General features: G+C 40.8%; 1 protein-coding gene across 1 annotated transcript; it reads right to left on the bottom strand.

Moving 5' to 3' along the window:
- Positions 1–403: 403 nt before the first annotated feature.
- LOC108786936 (interstitial collagenase-like) lies at positions 404–4,800 on the bottom strand. Its single transcript, XM_018556361.1, has 5 exons — positions 4,673–4,800; positions 3,802–4,022; positions 2,548–2,696; positions 1,788–1,913; positions 404–627 (listed from the first exon to the last, which is right to left on the bottom strand). The coding sequence occupies exons 1-5, from the start codon at positions 4,781–4,783 to the stop codon at positions 449–451; spliced, it is 786 nt and encodes a 261-aa protein (XP_018411863.1). The 5' UTR covers positions 4,784–4,800; the 3' UTR covers positions 404–448.
- Positions 4,801–12,226: the final 7,426 nt, after the last annotated feature.

Consider the following 12,226-nt stretch of genomic DNA (forward strand, 5'->3'; position numbering starts at 1 on the left):
TGCATGCAGTTGACACCCCTTTGTGTGCAAAAGAACCTTCTCCGGGAAAGGCTTTCCTCATGATTTTGAAGTGTGTCTTTAGGAATTTGTGCCCATTAGTAAGGTCAGGTACTGAAGACTTGGTTCTCAATAAGCATTCTGATTCTTTCCAAAGGCGTTCAATAAGTTTGAGGTTCATGCACATAACTCACACAAACTCACCAAACCATGTTTTTAAGAATCTGGCTTCGTGCACAGGGTAATAGTCATGCTAAAACAGAAAATGGCCTTCCCCAAAATATTACTACAATGTTGGAAACGCACACTTGTATAAATTGTCTGTGTGTTGTAGCATTAACAGTTCACTTCACCAGAAATATCTGAACTCAGTCATTTGGAGGGGTGTCCAATGCTTTCCGCCATATAATGTATGTCTGCATTCTCCTGGATGGAATCTTCTCTCAAGCTGTTAATTTCTCCTTTTGCCATACAGGACCTGTATTCCATTGACGTCATCTTGAGACAATCGAAAGTTGTCCGTGTTCACATAGCGATAGTTTGGGAACATCAAAGCTCTGGGCTCATTAGAGTGACCAAGACCCAAGGAATGACCAAATTCATGTGCAGCCACCAGAAATAAGTTGAAATCTACAAGGAAAAGTAATTTTATTTGTTAAATATTACTTGTGTCTTGTGAAGTATATAGGAAAGTGCTACTGAAAATGAAAAACTGTATTACTTTTTCTGTGCAAATATAGAGATCGTTTGTAAAGGAGTGTAAAACCATCAATTGACAGAGCTTTATCACACACATAAGGTATTCCACTGTACATTATTTTCATCATCTGTTTACAAATATGTGTGTGGGACTTGAATCAGAAAAAATATTGTAGACTTTAGGTCTACTTTAAAATAACGCATCCTGGAAAAAGTGAAATCAGGGGAAAATACTGTAAAATTGTATACATGGAATGCCCTAAGTCATTGCCCGATAACGCTCCAAGAGCAAAAAACAAACTGGTGGAGTATTTTTTGGGGACCAGTCTGATCCTAGAACGCATGGATTCATGGCCGTTGAATGTACATTAGATTAGACCGTTATGGACAGGGGCAATGGCTTACACCCTGTTCACACCTTTACGTTTTGTCGCGCGTTCAACGCTCTATGAACGCTCTACAAAACGTACAAACTTGAAAATCCCATTGTTTTCTATGGGTATGGTTCACACCTTTCCTTATTTCAGCCCGTCTGAACTCGCTACAAAACGGCCTACGCCCAAAGAAGTACATGTACTTCTTTGGGGCATTTTGGTCTCGCGTTTCCATTGGGATACAGCCAAGTAGCCCTCGGAAAGGCGCGTTTGTCGCACGTTTTTTTACCGCGAATCGCGACAAACGCGCATATTCAATACGCCTAGGTGTGAACCCAGCTTTAGTGTGCTCCATAAGTGCAGCATAACCTGCAATAATTGATCCAACTAACCTAAAATAAAATACAAATACATATTACTATTACTGTTATGTTTATTTTGTTTTGTTTTTTTTATGATTGGATGAACTCCATACAGATTCCATGCAGTGTCTTGGCAAAACATGGGACTCCATATAGTAATAATGCAATGTTCTATCTTTGTGCTACCCACAGTATTAAAACTGATTGACTTGGGGAAACACATTGTCCCTGGTACATGTGTACCTGTGGTCATTGTAACCAATAAATTCCAGACTTTTTTTTAAAAAAAAGTAATAATTAGAATTTTTTTTTAAATGTATTTAAAAAAAAAAAAGAAACCAAAAAAAGAAAATACCTGCTCTGTTATTTGTCCATCTTTCATCTTCATCAAAATGGGCATCACCACCTATTCCTTCTCCGGGAGCATAGGCATGGGCCAATATCCCATTAGGACCATCAAAAGGAGACTGATCACCATGTGCTGTAAAACAGTTAATATTAATATGTTACTATTGACTTATGAACTACAGTATTACTCCTCCTCGTTCCAACACTTGTCATAATGTATTACATTTCCCCCTCCTCTTTCAGATTGTAAGCCCTCAGGGGCAGGGCCCTCCTTACCATCCTGTCTTGAATTGTATTGTAATTGTAATGTCTTCCTTACATTGTAAAGCGCTGCGCAAACTGTTGGCGCTATATAAATACTATGTAATAATAATAATGTAATGTAAATTAAACCTTTAACATAGGAATGCCCTACTAAGGAATGTGGGAAGATACTGACCAGGAAACTCATGTGTTGACGACACTCCCCTGGAATTCTCAAGAGATTTAAAAATATGTAGGTGGTATATTCTGCCTGAATCATTCTGATACTGAAATACCCATTTTAATTAGGCTGACTCTTTATAACTTTGCTAATGCTCAGATCATGATGTTAAAGTCACCGATAATGTTTGACAATACCTAGGGTTCTTAACAGTTGCATACTCCTTGGCATTGGGTATTGACAGTTAACTGGAATTTGCAATCTCAACTCCTTTAGTAAGTTAGCCTTGAACGTCTGTGTTTAGATTTTAAAAAAAATGAAAATATATTAAACATTAACTTACATCCTCTTGCAAATTGTATGAGTATATCTGCTGATCCTCTTGTGACCTTTCTGAACCTCAGAGGAATTACTTGGCTCCACACATTGAATGCCTTCTGTATTGAGTCATCAACCACACGCCTGGGTAGATCAGGAGTGTAATTCTGTATTCTGTTTAAAGAAACCAGAGGGGGAAAAAAAGTAAGTGCATTTCCTCCCACTGTATAAGCAATGCCCATGGATTGATTAATATTATTTAAAGGTAAATAGGATTGTTCATTTGTACTTTCCCTTAGCTTAGTGAATGAGGCAAAACTCTGCTGACCTCCATCATCCAATCATGTGCAGGCAAAAATACTTTTTTTTTAAATTTCCCTTGCACGTGATTAAGTATTTTTTGCAAAGTGAATTTTCACCACAAAAAATTCCCTTTCAAAGTGAACAGCATATTTTTACTGGCCATATTAGGTAAATGTCATTGACCAAATATGATCATGTGGCCAGATAAGGCCAATGATGTCACTGCATACCAGCCCTTTGCTTAAGTGCAGCTGCAGGCAGGAAATTCCCTGGCCACAGCTGAAGGAGCTTCCTTCCATATTCAAAACAGCTCAGGTTAGGACCGTGTTTGGTCCAAGTCTGACCTTATCCCTAATTTGGTGAATCAAGCAGTCTTAATCCAGATCCTTTCTATCAGCAGATATCATCTGACTAAATGCCTAGGCAGTAGCTACACAATTGTTTGCTGCTTGTTTTATGTATGTATTAACACATAATATCATATATACAATAGAACATATCACAGTGCCCAGAATAACATGTCTGTACTGTTGTTATTTCTATTTTCTCTTACTGGTTTTGTTTTGGTGTTTTTAATGGCAGTTTGTAAGTGAATCTCTCATCTTTTGAAATGTTTAAAGCAATCACACGACATTTGCTGAACCAGAACACAGGTAGTACTATTTTAGCCTAATAGGCCGAATCATAGCTTGAGTTGATAATTCTGGTCAGGAGTGATGTCATTAGTGGGCGTAGTGCAAACAAGGAGATCTTTAAAGCAGCTCTCCAATAAACATCTTTTAACCCAGTTTAGTATAAATCTGAAGAAAAATCTAAAATATATCCATAGTACAATAAAGAACAGAATTTTCTCATTCTGATCTTTGTGTCTGTTAAAATATAAAATATACCCCACCCTGGAAAAGTGTAACTCCTCCCATTTCAGCTGATGTACCGCCCTCTGCTATATCCTTGTGTGCAAGCACAGTAACCATACCTGTAGGTCAGGGAAGTTTTCTGCCATCTTGGTCTTCCAGGGAAAGTACTGAAATCTGCCACATCAGGCATGCCACATCTTGGGGCTTTCATCATATTCATTGTGTCAGTGTCCAACTTGCCTGTTGTTTTCATTCCAAAAAACTTTTGCATTTCTTTGATCCTCTCTGCAAATGTCTTACTTGATTTGGTGATCATTATGTAAAATTTGTTTAGGTAGTCCTTGTGAAAAAATAGAAAACTTTTTGTTACAGCTGAAGTCTATCCTGCTAGTTTTTTCCTTCCCTGGCTACTCCCATTAAATAAAACCTTTCAGTTTGTATTACATACTTTATTGTAGACCCAGTGACATTACAATGCAGGCAGATCCTGGCTGGTGGGAGGGGCTAGCAGGGTACAGTACATGGCTTCCTGAATACACCACAGCACTCTACCTTAATACTTCTCTCAAGAGCCTTCAGCCCTATACATTGCAGGCTGGCTCTTGTGAGGAGTTACACAAATATGAAAATGCCTTGGTGGATAAATATCAGTCTGGAGGAGAGGGCTTTGTTAGGCAAACTGCATTTCCATGCAGACCACCCTAGGTAATACCTACATGTAATGCTGAACCTCTATCCAATGAATGAAAAGAGTGGGGCGGAGATAATGTGGCTGGGGGGAGAATGAGCTAGATGGTGTTAGATGCCCTGCAGCCAGGAAATGAGAAGGGGACTATCTGACTTGCTGCAGCCTCTAAAACAAACTATGAGAAGCTCACAGTGTGCAGTGAAATCAGAGTAAGCAATTTCAGTACAGGAGTGGAGCCGGTACAACTGTGCAAGACTGAAGCTAAGGCTGGAGTTCAGCCATAAGATAAAAGTTATACCTACCAGTGCAAACTTCCGATCCTCCGGATTGACGTCTTCATTGTTTTTTGGACTTGGCATTGCAAATGCTCCATAGCACAGTGACAGAAGAATGAGACTTTGAATTTGGACCATTGTGCAAGTCAAAGCGCACAGCCTGCACTGTTTTGCTCCCTTCAAGGCACCATCTTTTATAGTGAAGGGCAAGTGTTGCAATGTAATGACTCATTTCACCAAAGTCATGTGACACTTTTCCGAGTTATTGTCAACAACCCACACATTTGATTTGATGTAATCCACTCATCTGCCGGAAAATCCCAGCATTGAACTATATGCAAACTTCCTTCTTTTTCTTGCAAAATTCTATTGTGAAGTTCTTTTCAAAGATTTCTGTAAGTTGCTATTTGTGAAGGTAAAATGTGTCTTTGCTGAACTTTTTAAGTACTATTTATAGCTCCATTTTGGGATTGATTTACTAAATTCTAAGATCCCCAGTCATCGTATGCAAATACCAATCAATGAAAATGTTGAAAAGACTGAACAGGAGCACAATCTTCGGACCCTGCATGAATAAATCTTCAAAAGAGCTACCACCATGGTTAGATATTCCTATAAACAAGCCTTCATCCCCTCACCTCCAAGGACTGGCTGAACATGATTACATGATTTTTTATTTTTTTAAATAGAAATAACAATGTTTAAAGGTGCATTTTATCCTGAATTTTAAAACGTATTTGCAATTTTAAAGAGCTGAGCTAGACCTTGCTCAGCAACCTCTGACTATAGTAAATGAGGTCACCTCTGTTACAGCTAGTAGTTATAGAATAAAACGCTCTTCCAATGCAATGCGGTTGGTCACACATTTAATGGGCAAATGTCATTTAATACATATATGGCCCAGTGTCAGAGTTGCAGAGTAGATTTAGAGTTGTAATATAAAGTTATAGACTACAAGTCTCTTCCAGTGCCATGTGGGGCAAAGTGGCAATGGCTCTGCAAAGGGCCTGGACCCCCTTCTACTCACATTACCTGCCCTCCCAGGCACATCTGTTATGGGAGAGCATGTGACCTACTCCCCTGTGGGGTTGGTCCCAGATTTAATGGGCACGTGTCATTTAATACATATATGGCCTAGTGCACTGTGTACTTTGTCAAAGTTGCTATGTAGATTTGTAGATCTGTAAGTGTGGAGTATAGACGTAATTGTGCTTAACTGCCTGTATTCATATTTACTTTATCTCCACTTTGTGAAGTTCTTATTTAAAGTGCCGCTGGGGAGATTTCCCTTGGGCTCCTGTCCTGGAGACCCAATATGAATGGAGGAAAAATCTCTGCAAAGTGAATGGAATTGCCATTGGAAGAGTCTTTCCCTTACTTGCTTCAAACTATTGGATTTCCCATCACTTCCTGTCAGGGCCAGATTTCCATTTCGGGCCCCTGTTCCTAATGGAACTCTGTTGAGCCTGCGCCGATGCTCTTACCTGCTGCAGGACCTGCAGGTTTTCACATATGCAGAGAACGACCCCGGCATCACGTAAGACTGCCCTAAACGCCTGTCCACATTAGACAGGCACTTTACAGGGCAGCCTTGCACAGCACCGGTGTCCTTCCCCTGCGTTTGTGGAAGCCAGCAGTTCCAGTAGGCGCCGCTAGTCTGGGAGCAGGAGGGTGCACCCTCCTTGCTATTGCTGTTGTTTTATCTTGACACAACACCGAGAATTGGGCAGAGTAGGTACCTGCACAGTCCCCCTCTATGGAGGGTATCTGTAGGCATGTGCCTACTCTGCCTGATGGTAAATCCGGCCCTGCTTCCTGTCTCACTGACAATGGTCACCTGGACAAATGGAGGGTTGGATCTCCCCAGTGGGAACACAGACAGGGGTTCTACGCCAACTCACTCTCTCCAGTATCTATATCAATACAAATGAGTAAACTAAATGTGAGATTGTAGTGCATGATGGGAGTGAGCTCAGAGGGGTGGCTTCTTTACAACACACACAGGGACCATGGGGAACAAAAGTAGCCACCCAGCCGGAAGTAAGGAAGTTCAGACCAGGGCTCTGTAATATATTTTTTGTTTAGATATTTTACATCATCCAGCCTGAGTCTGTCTACAGCAGAGACTGTTTTTTGGATGACATTAGGCTGGTATGATGAGTAATATGAAACTGTATGTAAAATTAAGTATGTGACATGACTAATGTTTAAAAATGTGTTGGGCAGAAGCACATTATAGAATGGGATCTCTGCAGGTGTCTGATTTAGTAAAGCTTAGATTTCACCTGAAGTATATGTAAATCACTAAAATCTGATATTATCTTTAACGTATTAAAGTAGTATTAAACTGTCAAACAGTTTTTTTCAATTATGAATCCAGATCACATTACCCAGCAAAGTATTTCTTTAAAGTTTGCCCAAGCATTTACAGTCATCATGTTTCTGAAAATCTCCAACTCTATCAACTCAGTTTCCCTGAACTTCCTGTCAAGTACAAGATCACAAGGGACAATAAAGTCTCCAGCAACTGTCCATCTACTAGCTTAGAGGAGGAGCAGGGGGCAGAGGAGTGACTTGCCTTGCTGTGCCTGTGTTTGTAGAGAGCAGAAAGGCATCATGGCACACTCACAAAACCAGCATGTAAAACAACATGTCTCACCACTAAGGATAATGACAGAGGTTTGGATACACGTCTTCAGCCGAGGATGTGTAAGCCGCACTGCTGCGCCAAGGCACCTCTTATAGTGCGGTCCTAACTCTAAACTATGAGAGTCTCCATCTTGGAGCACATGGGGGCAGAAGATATCAAATTGGGTATAACTGGTAGCAAATTGTTGAGTGCGTTTGTCGTTTGTTTTGCTTGACTGTGATTGTAGAGACACACACAGCTTACTAGCAGACACATGGGGGGCTCCATAGGACCCTGGAAGGTAAAAGAGACAAGATCTAAAACAGGATATCAGGACCAGTGCTCAAGGAACAAGCGGATTCTGCAGGAGACAGAAGCTTTTAAACTTCAAGAAGCAGCATCCATTGTAAGTGGTTTAACAAACATTTGAAATAGCATAAAAAATGTTGACTTTATTATAATTTTAGGATAATTTCAAAGACATGATCCTATGTTGTCACCTTAAAATCAATGAGTGCAACCCATGCATGGCAGACGTATACCTTAGTCCTGCAACATTATCAGGGGGAGGTTCAAACTGAGTTATTTTACTACCAGTAATCTCATAAAACATCTAAAATTGAAACACAAAAGTGAGCATGATGAATTTACCATCGCCTCCAGCCAACACTGCAGCATATCCTAGCAAGATGAGAAATATTGTCAAGGGTTAACCTGAGGACTATAACAATAACTGAGGCAGTTACCCAGTTAATCATTCTTGATGATGAGCCAGTTTCTATACTTGAAAATGTGGGTTTATTGGCGACTTTTTAATGTTTTGGAGCCGAGGTATGAGATTCCGAGTCGCCACTATGTCACAGATGTCGTCTTACCACAGATACTTGAAGAAACACATTAGCAACATGTTGCAGCAGGATGTAAAGGGGATTAGCTTCGCCACTGAAATCTGGAGCAGTAGTATGAGTCCTGTGTCTGTCATCAGCTTAACTCCGCAATGGATAGATGACAATTTAACTCTACAGCAAGTCATGCTCCATGCAAAGAAATTTCAAGGCTCTCACACAGGCCAAGCTATAGCGAGTATACTTGAGAAAATGCTTGAGACTTGGGCCATTCCCAAAAGTTCTGTCCATGTTGTGGTCCGTGACAATGGCAGAAATATGATAAAAGGCATGATGATGCTGGACTTCCAAGCATTTCATGTGTGGCCCATACGCTGCAGCTGGCTGTCTCAGAGGGTCAACAGTTGGCTACTTTAAACATTCAGACCTGGCATACTCTTGCCTACGGGATATTCAGATCCAGCTAGGTCAACCAGGTAAAAGACTCCAACAAGATGTACAGACTCGCTGGAATAGCACATTTTACATGCTGTGGTCTCTGATTGAGCAGAAGCGGACCACAAATAGAAAAAATGTCAGACCAAAACCAAAAATATTTATTTTTCTCACCATTTTAACATTTTTTTAAAATATACGCCTGCACACCGCATGTAATGGTATGTTATATGATTACATGCAGTTATGAAAACAATCACTATCCCTGGATAAACAATTGTGTAACCACTGATAGTGACAGATTCCTAACTGCATGTAATCCTTTCACATATGATTACATGCGGTGTGCAGGCGTGTACATGCAGCAGCTGTCACCTGATCATTAATTTGAATGGGTGGCAGTTGCCGCTTGTAACATATGCAGACATTAACACTGGTACCATATATAGCTGCGGCCCCCACACAACTAAAAAATGTGTCCAGTGGCCCCTGACTAAATTGAGTTTGAGACCCCTGGTCTAAACAGACCCGTGATATTTAACTTTTAAAATAGGAAAAGAGATTGAGGACTCTTTCTGCATAAATGAACAGGAATCCTCTCTACTGAGTGTTCCTGTTCATTCATACATTGTGGGGATAGTATCCATTCGCATGCACACTGGACCTCCCTACTGTCGAACACACCGCCGTTGTCATTTGTTGGGGGTGTGGTTACTGGCAGCAGCAGGCATATGGCGGCTCTCACCTCTCCAGCGTAGTCATACCACAGACAGGATGGTTGATAGCTATATATGATAGCTGATGGGTAAAAAGGGAAGCCGCACTCCAGAAATAAATAAGTGCGTCTGTGGTCAAGCCATAATGGTGGAACGCGTGAGAGCATGAAGTTGTGTGTTAGTCCTCAGTCTACTTATGCTCATGGATTAAACAGCGTACAGAAGATTCATTTCTGGAGTGCGGCTTCCCTTTTTATACTTGGATTTAGTGGCGTGCCCTTGGAGTCATCACCCGACAAGCAGATGAGATCCTCAGACTGTGGAGAGGGGTGCGAGCGGTGTATTCGTTTTGTGTGATAGCTGTTGGGTGTTATATAGTTGCCTAGACTCCGAGCACCTGGCAGAGGAAGTCTTCAATCACTGATTTTCCTTGTGGCTCTAAGATGTTATTCAATTCGATTCCAAGAGCTGCAAAGTCAGTAAATGCTGAAGTAGCACAAAACTGTGAAATGTGGTATGCTTACTTGTTTAGTCCATACCATTTTTATTTCATAAACCCCTGCTCATTTACAATTTATCCAAAGATGTGTCAAAATAAGCCACTTGTGTTGTGTGAGACACCACTCTCCCTACATCATGAGTACAAATCACTGTGACACCAGGCCACACTATGTGTAGTACTGTTCTTACCATGAAAGGGCCAGTTTCGTTTTTACAAATAAAGAAATGCTTTGTATCGACCCTAGAAGTAGAAATGAAAGAAAGCAATTCTGTCTTGAAGCTATTGGGGGGTATTTATCAAAACTGGAGAAAACAGAATCTGGAGCAGTTGCCTATGGCAACCAATCAGCATGTCCCTTTAGTTTGCTCAGGTAAGATTTGAAAATGAGAAAGAGAAGCTGATTGGCTTCAGTGTAAATCTGCTCCAAATTTTGTCTGCTCCAGTTTTGAGAAATTCCCCCCAATGTCTTAATGACAGACTGTTCTATGGTAGCTGACTCTTAGGCCCCATTCACACTGAGCGACATGAAAATCGCGCGATTTTCCGCGCGATTTTATATGTGCGACATCGCGCAACTTTTTCCTATTGGGCTGTATGCAATCAGGAGCAAAATCGCTCGAAATCCGCAGAACAAAGGGTCATGTAGCAGCGACAAGCTACAGCGACGAGCTTCAAGCGATATTGAGCGGCGAGATGTGAACAGCTCCATTGAAATGGATTGGAGAAGCTACATAGAGCGATATCGTGTGGAAATATGAGCGATATCGCTGCAAAAATCGCGCGATAAATCGCTCAGTGTGAATGGGGCCTAAGATGCGTGATATTGACCATCCAATGCTCAGTTCTTGATTGTCTTTCCTGTGCAGACAAACTTGTACAATTGAATAGCTACAGGGAATTTTGGAAGCAAGCTCAAACATTGACTTCCCTGTTTCCTTATCCAATTCTTTGTTCAAAGGGTCTATGGATTCTTTTAGCCTTTTAAAGCTGGCCATACACTGCTCTATTTTCTTTTTTTGTTCAGCAACAAAAAAATAGAGCAGATATCTACATCAACGCTACAAACACGTTGATTGCGGAATCCCTGCTGTTTCCTATGTATTCTGATAGCGGCCGCCAGCTCATTGGCTGTCCACTCTGTTTGTAAGAAGATTTTACGACCGGCTCCTTTGATAAGCTCATCAAGGGATGCTTACCAAAAGGGTCCTCAAGAAAGCTGAAATTGGCACAGTGTGGTCACCCTAAGTGGAAAATCTACCAGTGACTGGACTACACCTGATATATTATTAGTATAATACAGGATTTATATAGCGCCAACAGTTTGTGCAGCGCTTTACAATATAAGGAAGACATTACAATTCAAGATGATGGTAAGGAGGGTCCTGCCCCTGAGGGCTTACAATCTAAAAGGGTAAGGAGGGCCCTGATATATCACTATAAAGTATGAATGGAATCCTGTTTAATGCTTCCAGTTCTGCATTTTCTGAGGAATAAAATTCTATAAATTTCTGTTGAATAGCATAATTTTGTTTAGGTTACCAAATGACATAACCAGATGAATGAACTTTGGTGGCATTAACAAATACTGAGGTATTTGTATAAAAGCGTTTGGTCATTATGCTGCAAATATCTTACTGTATGATCCGAATCTTTTAATATTACAAAACTCTGAACCACTGTAAATACCTTTCATGAAATTCTCCTGAACCGTTTTCCTGAATAAGTTCTTTGTGAGTAATCACCTGTCTGTAAAATAATCTAATTGGAGGTCACATTTTGTCTGTTACTTTCACTGCAATGTAAACTCCTAACAATTGTTTTTCTCCATGGGTGTTAGAAGTCTGGGGAAGTAGCCTATTACTCTCTCATTCCTAAAACATGGCCGAAGGATTTTCAAATAAATATCCTTTTGCTTCCAGTTCCTCTTTCCAGGCTATAAGACTGGCAGCTGCAGCCTCTTCTCTTCAGCACTGAACCCGAGCTTCTCAGAAGCATCATGGGGCCACCCACCCAATCAGCTGTGGGCAGCAGGTCATTCCCCACCCCGTAGCTGCACATCAACAAAGGGGTGGGATGCTTGTGCTGACATCATTGACCTAACATGGCGACATAGCCATATTAGGCTAAATTTATTGACCAAATATAGCCATATGGCCATAAAAGGTCAATGATGTCTTAGCATTCTGTCCCTTTGTTGCTTATATGCATATGGAAACCGATCATCTCTTAGATCCTTTTCATCCATACATAATCCTTATAAGATTAATAATCTTTAACCAGTTGACATCCGCTGTGTTAAACCCCCTTCCCAGCCAGGCCATTTTTCAGTATTCAGCGCTGCGGTACTTTGACTGACATTTATTCCGTCATGCAGCGCTGTACTGAAATGAATTTTATACCCTTTTTTGGGGACAGATAGAGCTTTCTTTTGGTGGTATTTATTCACCACTGGGG

The sequence above is a fragment of the Nanorana parkeri genome, unplaced genomic scaffold (assembly GCF_000935625.1).
Source record: "Nanorana parkeri isolate BGI_ZX_2015 unplaced genomic scaffold, ASM93562v1 scaffold235, whole genome shotgun sequence".
Lineage (NCBI taxonomy): Eukaryota > Metazoa > Chordata > Amphibia > Anura > Dicroglossidae > Nanorana > Nanorana parkeri.

Bases quoted from the DNA above. Each gene is read 5' to 3' on its own strand.
- LOC108786936 (XM_018556361.1), bottom strand. From the start codon at position 4,783: ATGGTCCAAATTCAAAGTCTCATTCTTCTGTCACTGTGCTATGGAGCA. The intron at 4,023-4,672 runs GTAGGTATAACT...TTTTTTCACAAG, and splicing joins AGGATCGGAAGTTTGCACTG to GACTACCTAAACAAATTTTA. The intron at 2,697-3,801 runs GTATGGTTACTG...TTCTTTAAACAG, and splicing joins AAAACTTCCCTGACCTACAG to AATACAGAATTACACTCCTG.